The 18,848-nt window shown below is 40.9% G+C and overlaps 1 protein-coding gene across 1 annotated transcript in view; it reads right to left on the reverse strand.

Moving 5' to 3' along the window:
• The window catches only part of VILL (villin like), a 119,069-nt gene that overhangs the window by 24,654 nt on the left and 75,567 nt on the right, over positions 1–18,848 (reverse strand). The window contains exons 6-14 of the mRNA XM_040352794.1: positions 15,728–15,838; positions 13,738–13,937; positions 11,805–11,883; positions 11,284–11,382; positions 9,278–9,431; positions 6,633–6,733; positions 5,044–5,181; positions 3,367–3,525; positions 1,473–1,652 (exon numbers count right to left, since the gene is read on the reverse strand). Coding sequence (XP_040208728.1) covers positions 1,473–1,652; positions 3,367–3,525; positions 5,044–5,181; positions 6,633–6,733; positions 9,278–9,431; positions 11,284–11,382; positions 11,805–11,883; positions 13,738–13,937; positions 15,728–15,838 — 1,221 coding nt within the window. The remainder of the gene's footprint in view (positions 1–1,472; positions 1,653–3,366; positions 3,526–5,043; positions 5,182–6,632; positions 6,734–9,277; positions 9,432–11,283; positions 11,383–11,804; positions 11,884–13,737; positions 13,938–15,727; positions 15,839–18,848) is intronic.

Below are 18,848 nucleotides of genomic sequence, written 5' to 3' on the forward strand. Positions count from 1 at the left end.
GCCCACATTTTTGGCTGAATTCAGACCTGAAACGGACCAAAAGACGCACAGGGCACCTGTGCAAATTTGCACCGGAGCCGCAGCGGAGATATGTGAACCGGCTTCATAGAGAGTCGGTCAAAATCTCCTGCTATTGTGAATTGGATGTGGGGAATCCGTATCCTATTCCCAATAGTGTGAACCCAGCCTAAAAGTCAGCAGCTCCAGTTTTTAATTAAAATTTTTACAAAAGTGTCTGGAGATACTCTTTAATTCCTATTACACACAACTGAAAATTGAATGAAAAATACTGCTTTCTAAGTGATCGTATGATAATCTGATCGTTAATACACAGAGCCGATCATGATAGTTCGTACAAAATTATCCAAGGGAATTTTTCATTTACAGTACAGTACAGTATTCATCCGAAATAAAATTGAGAAAAAATTGAGAAAACCTTGCATAACCAGAGACTTAAAAACAGAGAAATGCGTTTGAGCGATTCAGGACCTCAATGTGCCTCCTCAAACTTTAAGGCCCCGTACACACGACAGAGGAACTCGACGTGCTTGGCACGTCGAGTTCCTCGTCGAGTTTTGGGATGAAGCCGCCGAGGAGCTCGGCGGGCCGGCTTCTCCCATAGAAGAGCGAGGACAACGAGAAAATAGAGAACATGTTCTCTATTTTCTCGTCGAGTTCCTCGGCGGCTCCATCGAGCCAAAAGTGTACACACGACAGAGATTCTCGGCAGAATCCGGGTTTTGACCGAGTTTCTCGGCGAATTCTGCCGAGAAACTCTGTCGTGTGTACGAGGCCTAAGTCTCTGGTTAAGCAAGGTTTTCTACTTGAAGAGTAAATATACTAATTTGAATATAAAGCCATGTCTATTTCTCACATGATAATATAATATGAAGCAGTTTTTTACTGTTGTAGGAAATTATACAATGTAAAAATATGTTGAAAAGTTCTCTTTGATGTATTTTTTTAATGTAAAACCCCCCCTGAAGAAGACAGCGATTGTAGGGGTTGAAATGCATCGGGATATTCTTATGCATCCTATGGTATAAATATAATCTGTAGACACATTGTTCTATGATGTATATTGTTACCATCAACTTTGGCTGCCTCGCTGTATATGTAGTAACCAGAGCTCATATTTGAACTTTTTGTATAACTGTATGAACTTTTTCCAATAAAAGAACTTCTTTCTTTATAAATAAATACTCATTCTTTTTTTTCTGCTAAAAAACCCTGTGGAGAATTTTTCAGTTTTTAACAGTTATATATATATATATATATATATATATATATATATATATATATATATATATATATATACATACACACACACATATACAGTATATATATGTATACATATATATATATATGTCAGCTGTGTATTTAGATGCCTGTCTGGAGTTCATTCAGCTTTAAAATGCATAGCGTGAACATTTCTTGTCAACCTGTTTTACATATTTAAATAATGCACATACCTTTCCACACCACAGGTAACACACAGAATCAGTCTTTAGCACAAAGACGTCATTGGAATTAAGAGACACAGCTCTGGCTGGGACCTCTGTGGCCTTTGTGTTGAATTCATCTGTTCCTCTAACCTGGAACAGTCTGATAGGAGGCTCTGGTTGTACTTTATCAGTTCGACTTGTTCCTCCCTACAGAAAATATGAACATATTATTTAATGAATTCACATAAATACCTAAACGGCTCTAAGGCTTGTTTTTAAATCAGCCATTGCACTAGAAGGAAAAGGTAAGAAGAAAAAAACTGCAGGAAAAGAAAGAGCCTACAATGGGCACATGAGCATCATAACTGGAAAAGGGAGCACTGGAAGAAGGTGGCCTGATCTGATGAATCCAATTTTCTTTTGTGGATAGCTGGGGGTGTGTGCTTAATTTACCTGGGGACGAGATGGCACCAGAATGCAGTATGGGAAGAAGGCAAACCAGTGGAGGCAGTGTGATGGCTTGTGCAATGTTCTGCTGGGAAACCTTGGGTTCTGCCATTCATGTGGATGTTACTTGACATGTACCACCTATCTAAACACTGTTGCTGACCAAGTACTCCCCTTCATGGAAATCGTTTTTTCCATAATAACAGTGGTCTCTCAGCAGCATAATGTGGTTTGCCATATTGCAAAAATGGTTAAAGAATGGTTTGAGGAACAATATAATGAGTTTAAGGTGTTGATGTGACCTCCAAATTCTCCAGATTTCAACTCAATCTAGCATCGATGGGAAGTCCAATCCATGAAGGCCCTACTGTGCAACTTACAGGACTTAAAGGATCTGCTACTGACGGAATGGTGTCCGATACCACAGCATTCCGTCAGAGGTCTAGTGGCATCCATGCCTTGAAGGGTCAGGGCTGTATTGTCAACAAAAGGGCGACCTACTCAATATTAGGGGGTAGTCATAAAGATATGGCTGATCGATGTATATTTATAATGTGCCTAAAAATACAATTCTCAGTGACTTTGAAACTGAACTGATATTTCTAATAAGGTGCTTTAAAGCCATGTGGTGCTTTAATTGTGGCTGGACCATATTGAGTACCTGCAGGGCCGTTTGAAGGAATTTGGGGGCCCCAAGCAAAATGGGGGCCCCCAAGAACCCTACCTGCACGCAAAGCCTACATTAGCGCTACATTAATTTTTTACACCCATGTTCTTACCCCCCCCCCCGTCCCTATGTTTTTCTATTCTCACCTCCCCTTCTTCCCTGTAGGCTGTCGCTGTAGCGTCGCCGAGCTCCTCTTCCTCCTGTCAGTCCGGTTTTCTATCATTATGGGTCCCCAGTCTCCTATCAGATAGTGCCCGGGCACTGTGCGGTACAGGAGATTCAGTTTCCTGTGTTCCCAGTCTGCACTTCCTGTCAGTCTGGTCGGGAACAGGAAACAAAATCTCCTGTACCAAGTGCGGTACCCGGCCGGACTAACAGGACTCCAGGAGGAAGGAAGAGGAGCTCTGCCACGTTACAGCCTGGGAAGGGGTAGTTGGGGGCCCCAGGCCAGCTCAGAGCCCCAAGCAATTGTTTGTTTTGCCTGTCCTGTAGTGACGGGCTTGAGTACCTGTGTTCAGGTCCTTTTGTCTTGTGCCCAGTGCTAAATCCATGTGTAAACCAGCCCACTTCTTACTGTGTTCAGTTATACCTGTTATATGATCCAGTGCAGCATATTTATATTCTCCTAGTGCCAACCTGAGTGACACAGACAGAGCAAACACCAGACTGCTGAAGTTCTTGCACAGTTGGATTGCTTGCTATGGTAACTGTTTTATATGCATTATATACAGTATTATGAATACATGTCAAAATCTGTTTTAGCATTGCAGACTTATTATTCCAATAGTTTAAAAATATAAATATAACCTCGTATATGATCATCTTTCCTTTGAAGATAGCTTGGAAATGTTTTGGCTCCTTCCCCATTGTCACTCGTATTTGAACTGGCTGGTCTTGGTACTTGCGGTCCAGTTCCACTGCATGAAAAGCACACGCTGTGATCTCATCTATAGTAGCATGGCGGCCCTGTCCAAGGACAAATATTAATACATTTATTACCCTGACATTGTGTATGGAGGAAATAACCCACGTTACACTCATAGTTCCATGTGACAAGCAAAGGGCACCTCAATGTACAGATCTGCCGAACAACATTCTGCTGTATAAAGAAAAAACTTATAGCTAACCTCAGGGCAAATAGCTAAATACAGTTATTAAATACATATTCGGGAGCTGTTGTACCGACCAATGAATTTGCATTTTTGTCTATCCAGTCCTGAGATTTATACAGGAAGGAACCCCGATTTTTCTCTTCTGCTTTCCAGTAATACTTACAGGTCTCCTTCCCACACCCCAGCCTGTGAGTGGGCAGGGAAAGGAGAATAAGCAGACTGATCAGCTCATCCTTCTATCACTCTGCTATTTCTTCCTATCAGCATGCTGCTTGTACTACAATGCAACTGATTGGTTACTTATTGGTTTTTTTTTTTTTTTCAGAATTACTTATTGTGCTTTTGCCTCCCCAAGTCTAATGCCGCGTACACACGGTCGGTTTTCGGCATGAAAAAAAAAGAAATTTTTCAGCATGTCCAAAAAACTTTTTTCCAACTTCATCATTAAAAGCGACGTTGCCCACACACCATCGTTTTTGAAAAATGATGAACAAAGCGCGGTGACATACAACACGTACGACGGCACTCTGAAGGGGAAGTTCTATTCGCCTTTGGGCTGCTTTTAGCTGATTCCGTGTTAGTAAAAGACGATTTGCGCTTTTTTGTCTGTTACAGCGTGATGAATGTGCTTACTTCATTATGAATGGTAGTTTTACCAGAACGAGCGCACCCGTCTCATAACTCGCTTCTGGGCATGCGCGGGTTTAAAACGTAGTTTTAGCCCACACACGATCATTTTTTTCAACCCGAAAAACGACATTTAAAAAAACAGCATTAAAAAATGCAGCATGTTCGAATTTTTTCTTTGTCGTTTTTCAGAAGCTGAAAAACGATGTGAAGCCCACACACGATGATTTTAAATGACGTTTTTAAAAATGTAGTTTTTTTTATGCTGAAAAACGACCGTGTGTACGCTTAATTAGCTCTGCTAAACAGAGACTGCAAGACAGATACCAGGTGAAAGAAGTTACCGTAGGTACTTCAACTGCTTGTGGAATGTAAGGATGTAGTGATGAGCACAGAGATGCATTCTTTTTGTCTATTATATCTGCCTGGGGTTCAGCTTCAAATCAGGTTCGCAATACAAGGCAAAGTCAAGGGAAATGGTGGGCAGTGATTTCTAGCAATCGATTACCATACTTTTCAATGGTTTGGATGTCAGGCAAATATACCTGCTGGTTGCTGTGACTTTACAGGATGCTTTTTTCATTATAACATAAACATTTAATGAAAGATACATTATTTTAAAAATATATGTATTTCGGTAGCCCAGAAACACTACCTTTTGTATTGTAGGGAAAACAAAATTGATTATTCCTTACTTATGACTAATTTATATTCAGTCTTCTTTTAAATGGAATATCTCACTTACCAGCCACATGTATAGCAAGTAATTTGGCTTTGCAGATTTAACGTAGGTATACAGCACTAAGTAGCAATCCCCTCCGTAGAATCTTCCATATGTTTTTGGATCAACTTCTTTAAGCTCCAGGTTTTCCACTCTCCAGACCTGTGAAGGGAAGGGAATTTAAATGTTATTTTATTTCAGAAATTGAATCTCAAGAAATCTTCCAAACATCATCAAAATAACATAGTAACCATGCCCCAACAACAGGATAATAAATACATTTCAAAACTTAAATTCATTTTGTTCATAAGCACCTATTTCTCAAAATATTCATCTCTCCTTGGTCATTAACTTAAAAACTCAACCTTATCCAAAAAACTCAAATAGCCCATTGCCTGTGGAACCCCCTGTATAGTGGTAAGAGATCTACCCCTCTTGTCCCTTCCATTTCAACCAACCCAACCAACAAACATGAAACAAGACAATGACAGGACAAAAAAAAAAGGACAAAAAAAAAAGGGAACCCCTCACCCCAATACATTCCCCCCACATCCCCCGGCGAATGTCTCCAGGTTCCATACATACCATGTTTTCAACTAAGTGGCAGATCCACAAAGATCTGCCCCGGCGCAGCGTATCTGAGATACGCTACGCCGCCGTAACTTACTTTTGTTGGTTTGAATCCTGAAAGAATTCGTGCCGTAAGTTACGGCGGCGTATCTCTCGCGGCGTAAGGGTGCGGAATTCAAATTGGGCCGGTAGGGGGCGTGTTTCATTTAAATGAAGCAAACGAACTGCGCATGCGCCGCCTCTAAATTTCCCGCCATGCATTGCGCTAAATGACGTCGCAAGGACGTCATTGTTTTGACGTGGACGTAAATTACGTCCATCCCGATTCACGGACGACTTACGCAAACAAACTTTTTTTTAAAATTATACGCGGGAACGACGGCCATACATTGCGTATGCCACAAAATAGCAGGTTTAACTATACGCCAAAAAAAGCCGACTAGAGACGACGTAAAAGAATGTGACGGCCGCTTGTACGTTTGTGGATCGTCGGAAATAGCTAATTTGCATACTCGACGCAGAAAACAACGTGAACGCCACCCAGCGGACGCCGAAGAATTGCATCTTAGATCCGAAGACGTACGAAGACGTACGCCTGTCAGATCTCACTCAGATGCCGTTGTATCTTGTTTTGAGGGGTCAAAACAAAGATACGACGCGGGAAATTTGAAAGTACGCCGGCGTATTAGTAGATACGCCGGCGTACTCGCTTTGTGGATCTGCCCCTAAGTCTCTTGTTTCTGTTAGGCTGTCCATATCAAGTCTTCCATTCTATTCAATTCCTCCACCCTCTTAAGCTAAAGTCCCACTGATGGAGGTTGTGTTTGCTTCCAGGTAATGGGGATACATACTTTGGCCACATTCAGAAAATGACATACTATACATTCCTTATATCTCTTAACTGAAATTTTGGAATCATGTAATAGGTAGAAGGCCGGATTTTTTATTTTCTAAGCTCTAAAGACACCCATATAGGATTCACATGAGTTATTTTCTACCGAAGTTCACTACTAATGATGCTCGCCCATGAATTTCTGACTCACCTGCACATTCCCAGAAGCATCATCCACCATCCTCTGTTCTGCTGCTAACTCTGGTCTGGCGTACAACTGGTTAATGTCAAATTTAACTTGATCCACCTTGGCTGAAAACATTAAAGTTGCCTTTAGAATACACCAACAGAAAACAGATTATAAAGAGACAGAGATCGCCGCTCCAGGCAGGTCTTGTTGGGTGCAAATCTTCTTCTCAGGAACTGAGGGTGCTAGCAATGCACATGGCAATTAAGAACAAAAGATGATCAGGACAGCCGCACTCCAATCCAACGTGTCTTTAATGTAAAAAACTGGAAACAGGCACTACAAGTTACAGCAACGGAACCTAGGACAGCTGACGCGTTCCACACTAACTTTAGTGTTTACTCATAGCTGATTATCAGCTATGAGTAAACACTAAAGTTAGTGTGAAACGCGTCAGCTGTCCTAGGTTCCATTGCTGTGACTTTCAGTGCCTGTTTCCATTTTTTTACATTAAAGACACGTTGGATTGGAGTGCGGCTGTCCTGATCATCTTTTGTTCTTAGAAAACAGATTATGCAATGCGTAGTCATCATCTCCATCCTAAATCTCTACCCTAAATTTTCAATATCTCCATCCATAAATAAAACAAAGGGGAAGATTTACTAAAACTGGTGCATACAGAATCTGGTGCAGCTGTGCATAATTACCAATCAGCTCCCAGGTTTTATTGTCAAAGCTTAACCACTTCCATACAGGGCACGTATACACCTTCCCGCCCAAGCCAATTTTCAGCTTTCAGCACTGTCGCACTTTGAATGGCAATTGCGCGGTCATGCTACACTGTACCCAAACAAAATTGGCGTCCTTTTTTTCCCACAAATAGAGCTTTCTTTTGGTGGTATTTGATCACCTCTGCGTTTTTTTTTTTTTGCGCAACAACTAAAAAAAGACCGAAAATTTTGAAAAAAATTACGTTTTTATTTTTTTCGGTAATTTTTTTGTAAATAAGTAAGTTTTCTCTTTCAATTACGGGCACTGATATGGTGGCACTGATGGGCACAGATGAGATGGCACTGATGGACATCGACGAGGTAGTACTGACGGGCACAGATGAGGTGGCACTGATTGGCGGCGCTGGCATGCGGCACTGATGGGCACACATAGGCGGCACTGATGGGCACTCATGGGCGGCACTGATGGGCACTCATGGGCGGCACTGATGGGCACTCATGGGCGGCACTGGGCACTCATAGGCGGCACAGATGGGCACTGTGGAGTGGCACAGATGGGCACTGTGGGGTGGCACAGATGGGCACTGTGGGGTGGCACTGATGGGCACTGTGGGGTGGCACTGATGGACACTGTGGGGTGGCACTGATGGACACTGTGGGGTGGCACTGATGGACACTGTGGGACGCCACTGATTTACTTGTTGCCAGTCAGTGCCCATTTGTGGGCACTGATTGGCATCTTTTTTTTCTTGCATCTTTTTTTTTCCCATTTTTTTTTTCAGACTTTTTTTTTTTGTTTTTTTTACTTTTTTTTTTGTTTTGCCCTTCCCTGGTGGGCATTCCTGGTGGTCCATGTGGCGATCCGAGGGGGGGCTGCGCTGATAAACAATCAGCGCGAACCCCCCCTGTCAGGAGAGCCGCCGATCGGCTCTCCTCTACTCGCGTCTGTCAGACGCGAGGGAGGAAGAGCCATCGACGGCTCTTCCTGTTTACATCGTGATCAGCCGTGGTTGGACACGGCTGATCACGTGGTAAAGAGTCTCCGTGAGAGACTCTTTACCGAGATCGGTGTTGCGGGGTGTCAGACTGACACCCCGCAACAACGATCGCCGCGATGCGCGCCCCCTCAGCGGCTGAGAATCCTGAGGACGTCATATGACGTCCGGTCAGGATTCTACAACCACTTTGCCGACGTCAATATGTCATTGGCGGGCGGCAAGTGGTTAAAGTGGAACTTCAGTCATTTTTTCATCTTTCGATCTATTAAATCTTCTGCCATTGTTGTTTTATCTTTGGATAGTAAAACATTTTTTTTCTGCCAGTACAGTGGAACCTCGGATTGCGAGTAATGCAGTTAACAAGCGTTTCGCAATACGAGCGCTGTATTTTTAAAAATCCTAACTCGGTTTGTATGTGTTGTCTCACAAAACGAGCAGGATTGAGGCCAAAGCGGTGTGCAGTATCGCGTTTGGTCTAAGGTGGGGGAGGGCCTGGAGCCGAACAGAGCCGAACAGCGCCAATCATCTTAGCCGAGCTGTCCTCTGGCCTTTCCGGCTGTTTCCGAGGTTCTCTGGCCCCCACACCTCTGGCCGCATGCAGTATTGCATGCCATTGAAGTCAATGCGGAACAAATTATTTTCGTTTCCATTGTCTTAAATGGCGAAACTCACTTTGATATTGGCAAGTACAGAATCGCAGTATATATAAAAAAATATGCAAAGTGGTTGGAGGGAAGCTTTAGAATGTCAAAGATGTTTTTATTACAAATTATGTGAGCAGACTGCAGTTACTCTTTAACTTAACAAGATGACGTTAGAAGCTGATTGGTTACTATGCACAGCTTCACCAGAGTCCGTGTGCTTCAGTTTTAGTAAATCCTTTGCATATGTAGATGTAAAGATTTTTCTGAAATGTTTGTTAACTTGTAAAAAATCATACCAATCTTCCCCAAGCTGTATGCCTTTCCAAGTCCTTGTATCTCTCCAAAATCCCTCCAGTTCTGAAATAATTGTTTGAACATGGCAGATTCGGCTCCGTCATTCACAACCTCCACATTAGTAGTAGCAGGGTATCCTTTGGCTTGGATAAAGCCCTACAAGTAATAAATAATAAACATCATTTAGTAAATATCAAAATGTAGTATATTAAAATATTGCTATGATGTGCACCAGCCCAATGACATCAAAATCCAGTAACATAGGTGTGTGCAGCCTATTGCATTAGGGTGTGCACCCCAAAGCCCAAACACATACTACCAATCACTCACAATGTTCAATATAGAAGGGGCCAATAAATTACATATTTACTGACCCCTACCCCACTCCTAAAACATCCCAGCAGCAACCCCCGATAGGAGAGGAGGGAAGCTGCCAGCGCTGCGGGGGGGGGGGGAAATGGGAGCCAGGGCAGTAGGGGAATCTGTGCTGCTCAGGGTGATTAGGGTGTGCCTGGGCACACCTGGCACACCCTGTGCGCACGCCTATGTCCAGCAGTTTTGCATGCCAGTCATGTATGAGTTTGATATGTGTTAAGAAATGTGTGTAGAGTCACAGGTCATCATACTGCTTTATTTCTAATTTTTGGGAATTTGGGTTGATCAGATCCAGATGTATTAATAGCTACAGTAGGCCTGTGCCTTTAGGTAGCAGGGGTATCTTTCCCTGTATATGTATTAGCAATTTTATCTTTTCTGTTATCAATAGAACTACAGCTATCTCGTATAAGATTAGTTAAACATTGTTATACTATTCTAAGCCAGGATGGAACCAGTAAAACAAGAATATGTAAATGTGCCAATGTGGTGATCCTGGCAGAAAGGTTTTAGTTTGGGAACCAAGGATTATATGTTTGTAGGCTCCTGTGATATAAATCTGGACATGGGGTTGACTGAGTGCACACATTTTGTATAACCTCTATGTTTTGTATAAGTGAAATATTATTTTCTATTGAGCGTACTTTTCCAGCAATTCATCACCTCTCCTGGTCATAAACCCTGCCTGCCATAAATACACTCCTTACCCAGCACTTGAACAACTGTTGCCCAGCAATCAGAGGTATATCGTCACAAAACAACAAATGCTAAGACGAGGTATATCGTCACTAACATTTATAGGTATGGTTGATCCAGGGAAAATCCGATTGCCTCTCGGGGGATCAGGACGGAATTTTTTCCCCTGCTGTAGCAAATTGGATTGTGCGCTGCTGGGGTTTTTCGCCTTCCTCTGGATCAGTTGTGGGTATAGAATTGGGTATATGGTATTGTACGATATTTTTTATTTTTTTTATTTTTATGGTTGAACTGGATGGACTTTGGTGTCTTTTTTCAACCTGACTAACTATGTTTTCCCCAGAGCCTCTCACATACTCTTCTACCCCCTCCCTGACAGCTTTCACTGCACTCTAAAGTACCACAACCTCATGCCACATACCTGGGTTCCCGTTATAACCACCCAAATCTTTAAATGTCCCAACCATCCCTTTTCCTGTCCTGACACTCCTTTGCAGTTGCTAAGTATTTACACTGGTCCTGCCTGGGAAGCAGACTTCAATCAACCTGGCAGTGCACCATGAAAATCTGGTTTTGCCTGGCTGCCAATACAATCCCATGATAATAATCAGGGGGTCTATTGTAGATTAAGCCGTAATCATTAGCGAGAATCACGTATAATTTTTACAAAGGTTCAAAACTAAAAACCTTTGCGAAATGTAACACTTCAACTATTATTACTCCCTGCAATCTTTGGGGCCTGTTTGTCCAATTGCCTGATAGAACAAGCTTCAAACCTACTTCACCCCATCGTAGTGACTTTAAATAAGATCATCCATTAAATATGGTACAGCAAATATCCTCTTCTATGGTTGTATATGATCTTGAATCCTTTAATTAAATATAGATATCGATATTACATACAGTGAAGGGCTCATTCCTGGATTGAATGACTTACTACTGCTCGGCTGAAAGCTGCCTTCTTCTCTTCAACACTGGAATCTTTACCTCTCCAGACAAAAATCTTTACTCCTCCTTGATCCAGGATGTGGCAGTCCTGTAGAATGAAGTATACGTAGGTCACATGATGGTGTCGTAATGGGTATAATTACGGTACGATTTAATGATTTCTTCAAGATATTTTCCTAATTGTATATTGGTGCAGGTGAGGGAGCCAACTCTGCCATGTTACAATATACATCTAGAGACAGCTTCCATGCTACAAGAGCCAATGAATGACTGCTGATATGTTACCAGGAATTGTCAGAGACCACAAGAATGTTACCAGAGGCTATGAGCAACCATTGTCATGTCACAAGAGAGTGATTAAATGCCATCATGTTACAAAAGACTTATGAGTGACTGGCACCATGTTGCAAGAGACTAAAACATGTTAACACAAAGCTAGTCCAAATTTAGTCCAAAAGCTAATCAAAATTAGTCCATATGACCACACAGTTTTGCTTCAAGCCCACTTACCTGGTGCTGCAGCAAATCCTGGGTTAGAGGTTTTGTTGCAATTTCTTGTACTACCAAATCCCCGTCTTTTTCAAAAACACTGTAACAAAATAATTTTAGATTTAAAAACTGCTACAATACATTGATAAAAATGTGTGTATATATATATATATATATATATATATATATATATATATATATATATATATATATATATATATATACTGTATATACAGTACTGTGCAAAAGTTTACGGCAGGTGTGAATTAAATTCTGTAAAGTAAGAATGCTTATAAAAAATATATATTTTATTTATTAATTTACAAAATCAGCAGTCAGGTGTATGATTAACCAATTGCACAAAGCAGATGCAAATGATCATCTATTTTATACATAGGTTGAAACACACTAATTAATTGAAACAGAAACAGCAGTGTAGGAGCGGAGGCTTAAAACTGGGCGAGGAACAGCCAAACTCTGCTATTAAGGGGAGGTTGTGGAATACAGTTTCATGTCACAGGTCATACACAATGGCAAGACTGAGTACATCAATAAGACACAAGGTAGCTATACTGCATCAACAGGTCTCTCCCAGGCAAAGATTTCTAAGCAGTTTCAAGATGTGCTATTCATGCTCTTTTGAAGAAGCCCAAATAAGAGGACAACATTGAGGACTGTAAACGCAGTGGTCGGCCAATGAAACTTAATGCAGCAGATGAAAGGCATATCATACTTACTTCCCTTCAACATCGGAAGATGTCAAACAAGTGACAATGTAAGGCCAACTATTTAAGGAGGGACGATTTAGATACCAGATGGGGGTTCAATCAGAGTAATGTAAAAGACTAAATTAGGTGTAATTAGAGGGAATTTGATAATTTCTTAGGTACAGCAGAAAAGCCTAGCTAATGCAAAAAATAGTAACATAAAATAAATAGGTGTAAGTATCTGCTTGTATACGTACACACAGCAATACAGTAAACAATAAGGTTATGTCTGCTTATGCTTAAAAAGGGTGTACTGACCATGTTTTCAACACCAACTGTACCTTCCCCTCCACAGGTGGGTCTGAGTGTACTTATCTTTCTTCAGACCATGCTGTGCTCACCCATTCATTTTATTTGCTTCTGGCTAACTGTGTGTAATTTTTAGCAATTATGATAAGTGGTAATCCTGTTATTTCAGCAAGTATTTATGCATGTACTATTAAACATTTTATTGTTTGTCACAATTTACAGATAGCAACAGAAATGCATGACATCATACTTATGCAAAGTAACTGTATATTATGTTATTCACAACAATAGCTGTGTGTTTTTGGAGTTTAAATTGAATATTCAGTACATTTTCTTGACCTGCAATGTAATCTTTCTGAAAAATGTTGCACAAAGTAAGCATTCATTTACTTTATTTAGGTCACAAATGCCATTAAAGTAGATTTATAGTATGTTGATCTAAAAGCGGATTTGAGGGTTTAGAATAACACATTTTGGGATTCTATAATAACCCTCTGATTTCTGCTTCTATCTCTTAAGCCTCGTACACACGATCAGATTTTTCAACGGAATTGTGTGTTGACAGACTGTTGGCCTAAAATCCACCCGTTTGTATGCTCCATCTGACAATTGTTCGATTTTCCATGGACAAATGTTGGATGGCAGGCTTTAAAACTTTCCGCGGACAACAGTCTGAAGTACAAACACGCATGCTCGGAAGCAATGCTCACCAAACCCAACATTAGCAGAAGATGCCCAAAGGGTGGCGCTAAAGAGCTGAAAAAACACGAAGTACGTTCGTGTTTTTTGGCCAAAAATTGTGTGCCATTTGTATGCAAAACAAGTTCCTGGCCAACGCCCTTTGGAAAAAAGTCTGACGCTTTGTCCGCGGAAAAACTGATTGTGTGTACGAGGCTTAAGGATCATATTGGTATATATGGGTAGTGCTTGTGACTTACTGGTAGAGTCTGACATTTGACTTTTGTTGCTCATCTGGCTTCTCATCCGGAACAGCGTCTTTCAGTTCGCCATGTCTGGGTCCCAGAACAGCTGTCATAATCTGCATCAGGTCAGGGGAATCCTGCTCATTGTCTATAATCCCAATCTGTGCTCTTCCTCCCCTCTCATCATCTCTAATACTCTGTGCCAAGGAGCAGGCCTGGAAAAAAAGAACAAATTCTATTACAACATGTATATTTGATTTAGCAAATTCCACAAATCATGTAGAATACAATATTATAACAGTAATAGCAGTAGGTCGATAGTAATTTTCAGACACAATAGTGATACTAGGAGTAGACAATGGGGTTGATTTACTAAAACTGGAGAGTGCAAAATCTGGTGCGACTCTGCATAGAAACCAATCAGCTTCTTTTTTTAACAAAGCTTAATTATACAAGTAGAAGTTAGAAACGGATTGGCTATCATGCACAGCTGCACCAGATTTTGCACTCTCCAGTTTTAGTAAATAAACTCCATAGTAGTGGTAGTAGAACAAGTACCGTATTTATCGGCGTATAACACGCACCCCAACTTTAAAGAGGGAAGATTCAGGGAAAAAACTTTCAATAGCCCCCTGCGTATAACACGCAGGCACACTTTACCCTCTATTTCCAGGGTAAAAAAGTGAGTGTTATACACCAATAAATACAGTAATTGTAGTGGTAGTAAGAGAAGCTGTAATATTACCAGTATTAGCATTCATGATTTTAGTAGTAGTAGCATTAGCTGTAGTAACATTTATCGGAATGGTCTGACCTGTACAATTTAAAGTTAATCACAAAGCTATCTTCATTTTAAAAATTATGCTAGAAATGATTAGGGGTGTAAGGTGCAGTCCATACCCTATAAAATATAAAAGTACTACAGCGCTGCTAAATACTTAAATATATGACACCAAAAAAAATAACCAAATAATAATCGCAGCATATAAAAAGGTAACCAACCAAAAATATATATGTGAATAAAGTATTATGTGCTGAAAATTAACTCAAATGGTGTGAAACTTACTTCAACAGTACAAATGGTAGTGCAATTGTGTTAAACAAACATATAACAAAACCATAGTGATAGTCCCAATCAGTGGCTGGGTATGTGCTGATCCTCTGTGTAGCAGGAAAGACACAATACTGATTATATTGACTTGAACAATGTTGGGTGGAATCAGCCTTCCCAGTCTGAGGTAGCTGCCTCACAGCCAGGTGTAAAATCCTCCACACAAACAATCCTCCGGAACAGCCGTTGAATTTGACGTCGTCTACGTAAGTCGTACGGGAATGGGGCTGGGCGTAGGCTACGTTCACGTCGAAAGCATTGAGCCAACGTATCTTAGGGAGTATATGCGACGTGATTCTGAGCATGCGCGCGCATGCGCCGTTCGATCGACCCTTCATTTACATGGGGTCACGGTTTATTTAAATGTAGCACGCCCACTACCTACCTACTTTGAATTATGCGGGCTTACGCCGACCATATTACGCTACGCCGCGGCAAGGTACGGGGCGAGTGCTTTGTGAATACTGCTCTGTGTGCGCCGTCGGCGTAGCGTATATTCGATCCGCTACGCGCCGAGCTACCTGAATCTAGCTCTTTGTGTTGTTCTATCACCTAAAATCCCAATAAAATACATTTACATTTTATGGTTGTAACATGATGTTGTAACATGATAACATTTGGAAAAATGTCAAGGGGTATGAATACTTTTTCAAGCACTGTATAGACAAGAAGTGGCTGCAAAGTATTTTGTTTTAGAAAGGAAGTTGTTATAATACACAGAACTTTTGAAAATGAAATGTCATTCAATTAGGGTGTACATATATTTAAACATAATGAAAAATACTGGAACTAATCTTTCTTTGGTATATTATTAATATTAGTTAAAAAAAAAATAGACCCTGCTAAAATGTCATCATTTCCAAAACAATTTGAATCCATAGTGTTTTGACTGACCCGTATTCTCTCCGTCTTGTTACTTTCTGGCCCATTCCATTGGATGATAACTTTTCCCAGGTCAAGCAGGAATACATCCCCTTTGTTAAAACTGTTCCATGACATATCAACCTAGGAGAGAGAGAAAAACAATTCAGATTTAATTATGTCAGAATTCTACAATAAGTCATTCCTACAATTTAAAATCTTCAAACCAATAACCAAAAGTATAACTGAAGGCAAAACTTTTTTTGTTGATACTTTTGGATAGGATAGAGAGGTATTAGGCCCCATACACACGGGAGGATTTATCCGCGGATACGGTCCAGCGGACCGTTTCCGCGGATAAATCCTCTCGAGGATTTAAGCAGATTTCTCTGCGATGGAGTGTACTCACCATCGCATTGAAATCCGCGCCGAAATCCTCTGGCGATGACGTGTCGCGCCGTCGCCGCGATTATGACGCGGCGACGTGCGCGACGCTGTCATATAAGGAATTCCACGCATGCGTTGAATCATTGCGACGCATGCGGGGGATCCCTTCGGACGGATGGATTCGGTGAGTCTGTACAGACCAGCGGATCCATCCGTTGGGATGGACTCCAGCAGATGGATATGTTGTGCATGTCAGCAAATATTCGATCTGCTGGAATCCATCCCAGGGGAGATATATCCGCGGAAAAAGATCCGCTGGCGTGTACACACCATAGGATCTATCCGCTGAAACCCATTTGCTGGGATTTATCTGCGGATGGATTCTATGGTGTGTATGGGGCCTTAGAGTATTTGTGGGGTCTTTATTGCTGTCTGTGCCCCCGTTCACCCCCTCTATTTGTCATTATTTGTTTACTGTTATTACTGAAAGCAAAAAAAAAAATCCCACATTTTAGGTTATCACCAGAAGAGAAATAGAGGGGAATTGACAGGAATTGCGAAAGGAAACATATTTCTCCCCACAATTCAACATTTACAGAAAACATAGAGATCTAAAATCTTCCTGGCATATTCATGCATAAATCTTTCTCTTTCTATCTTTCTGCTATCAATATTTTACAAAATGTTATATTCAAAACTTTTCTTCTTCATTTTGGATACAGTAGTAAATGGTTAAAGTGGATGTAAACCCTCCATACACCCAGTTACAGTGGGGATCGAAAGTTTGGGCACCCCAGGTAAAAATTTGTATTAATGTGCATAACGAAGCCAAGGAAAGATGGAACAATCTCCAAAAGGCATCAAATTACAGATTAGACATTCTTATAATATGTCAAAAAAAGTTACATTTTATTTCCATCATTTACACTTTCAAAATTACAGAAAACAAAAAAATGGCGTCTGCAAAAGTTTGGGCACCCTGCAGAGTTAATATCTTGTACTGCCCCCTTTGGCAAGTATCACAGCTTGTAAACGCTTTTTGTAGCCAGCCAAGAGTCTTTCAATTCTTGTTTGAGGTATCTTTGCCCATTCTTCCTTACAAAAGTATTCCAGTTCTTTGAGATTTCTGGGCTGTCTCTAACGCACTGCTCTTTTAAGGTCTATCCATAGATTTTCAATTATGTTGAGGTCAGGAGATTGTGAAGGCCATGGCAAAACCTTCAGTTTACGCCTCTTGATGTAATCCCCGTGGATTTTGAGGTGTGTTTAGGATCATTATCCATTTGTAGAAGCCATCCTCTCTTTAACTTCAGCTTTTTCACAGATGGCATCAAGTTACCATCCACAATTTTCTGAAATTTTATTGAATGCATTTTTCCTTCTACTCGTGTTCCCTGTGCCACTGGCTGCAATACAACCCCAAAGCATGATTGATCCACCCCCATGCTTAACAGTTGGATAGAGGTTCTTTTCATTAAATTCTGTGCCCTTTCTTCTCCAAACGTACCTTTGCTCATTCCGGCCAAGAAGTTGTATTTTAACCTCATCGGTCCACAGAACCTGTTTCCAAAATGCATCAGGCTTGTCTATATGTTCATTTGCAAAGTTCAAATGCTGATTTTTGTGGTGAGGATGTAGAAGAGGTTTTCTTCTGATGACTCTTCCATGAAGACCATATTTGTACAAGTATCTCTTTATAGTGGAATAGTGTACCACAACTCCAGTGTCTGCCAGATCTTTCTGGAGGGATTGTGCAGTCAAAAGTTGGGTTTTGAATTGCTTTTCTCACAAGATCCTCTTTATGTTTGAGGCTAGTAGTACAGGGGACCTGGATTATATGTGCACTGCTCAAGCCTCTGAGCTGGAGGTTCAGGATGGCACTTCTGAGGTTTGCAGTGCAGGTCACTAGCTCATTCTCGATAATAAGCAATGAGGTGAGCATTTATAAAAGTAAAAAATGTGCAATGCCTTGCTTCATGTCCATGCCAATAATTAAAACCCTGTCACGGTTGGCATGCAGTACCACCCGCTGAATGTGACCCATTCAAGTGAATGGGGTCACGCTGCAACCACCCCACAACTATGTGCAATGCTGGCTTTTAGGAGATACAACAGGCAGTGAGGAGGTAACTTAAAGCCACCCTACTGCCTGTCAATTGCCCTCTGAAGTGCGATTCACCAGTGATGTACTAAACAAGCTCTTACTCTATAAAAAATTAAAGAAACATTTTGCCTTCAGTTCTACTTTAAGGTCTTCATCATTTTACCGATTTGCCAAATAATTATTCAGTTATCTATTCAGCAATATGTTCTCAAAAGCATCCCTGTAAGTGGTAGCTAGGCTGCTCAGAATCTTAAACATAACATGAAATAAAGCCAATATAACAGAGGATGAATTGAAGCCGATCTGGAGCTCGTGCCCTTGCTAAAACAAACATGATACTGTAGTCAACATCCCACTGAATAGATAAACACATTAGAAAGGTTATTTCCACAAAGGATTTCTGTACAGCGCATTGCAAAAATGGAACAATACCTGTATTGTTACCAACACTTGTGCATGAAATCCACAAACGAAGTAACTTGAGTTCTTTGAAATGCAAACAATATTTTTTTGATATCCTGGAGGAAATTAAATATTAATTATATTCCTAAAGAAGGCCTCATACTGTACACAGTGGTCAAACATTCATAAATCTGAAGATTTTGATTTCCAACTGCCACGTGGTATTTCTATACGGTACCAACCTGCATTTTACTTTCCCAT

The sequence above is a fragment of the Rana temporaria genome, chromosome 5 (assembly GCF_905171775.1).
Source record: "Rana temporaria chromosome 5, aRanTem1.1, whole genome shotgun sequence".
NCBI classification, from domain to species: Eukaryota; Metazoa; Chordata; class Amphibia; order Anura; family Ranidae; genus Rana; species Rana temporaria.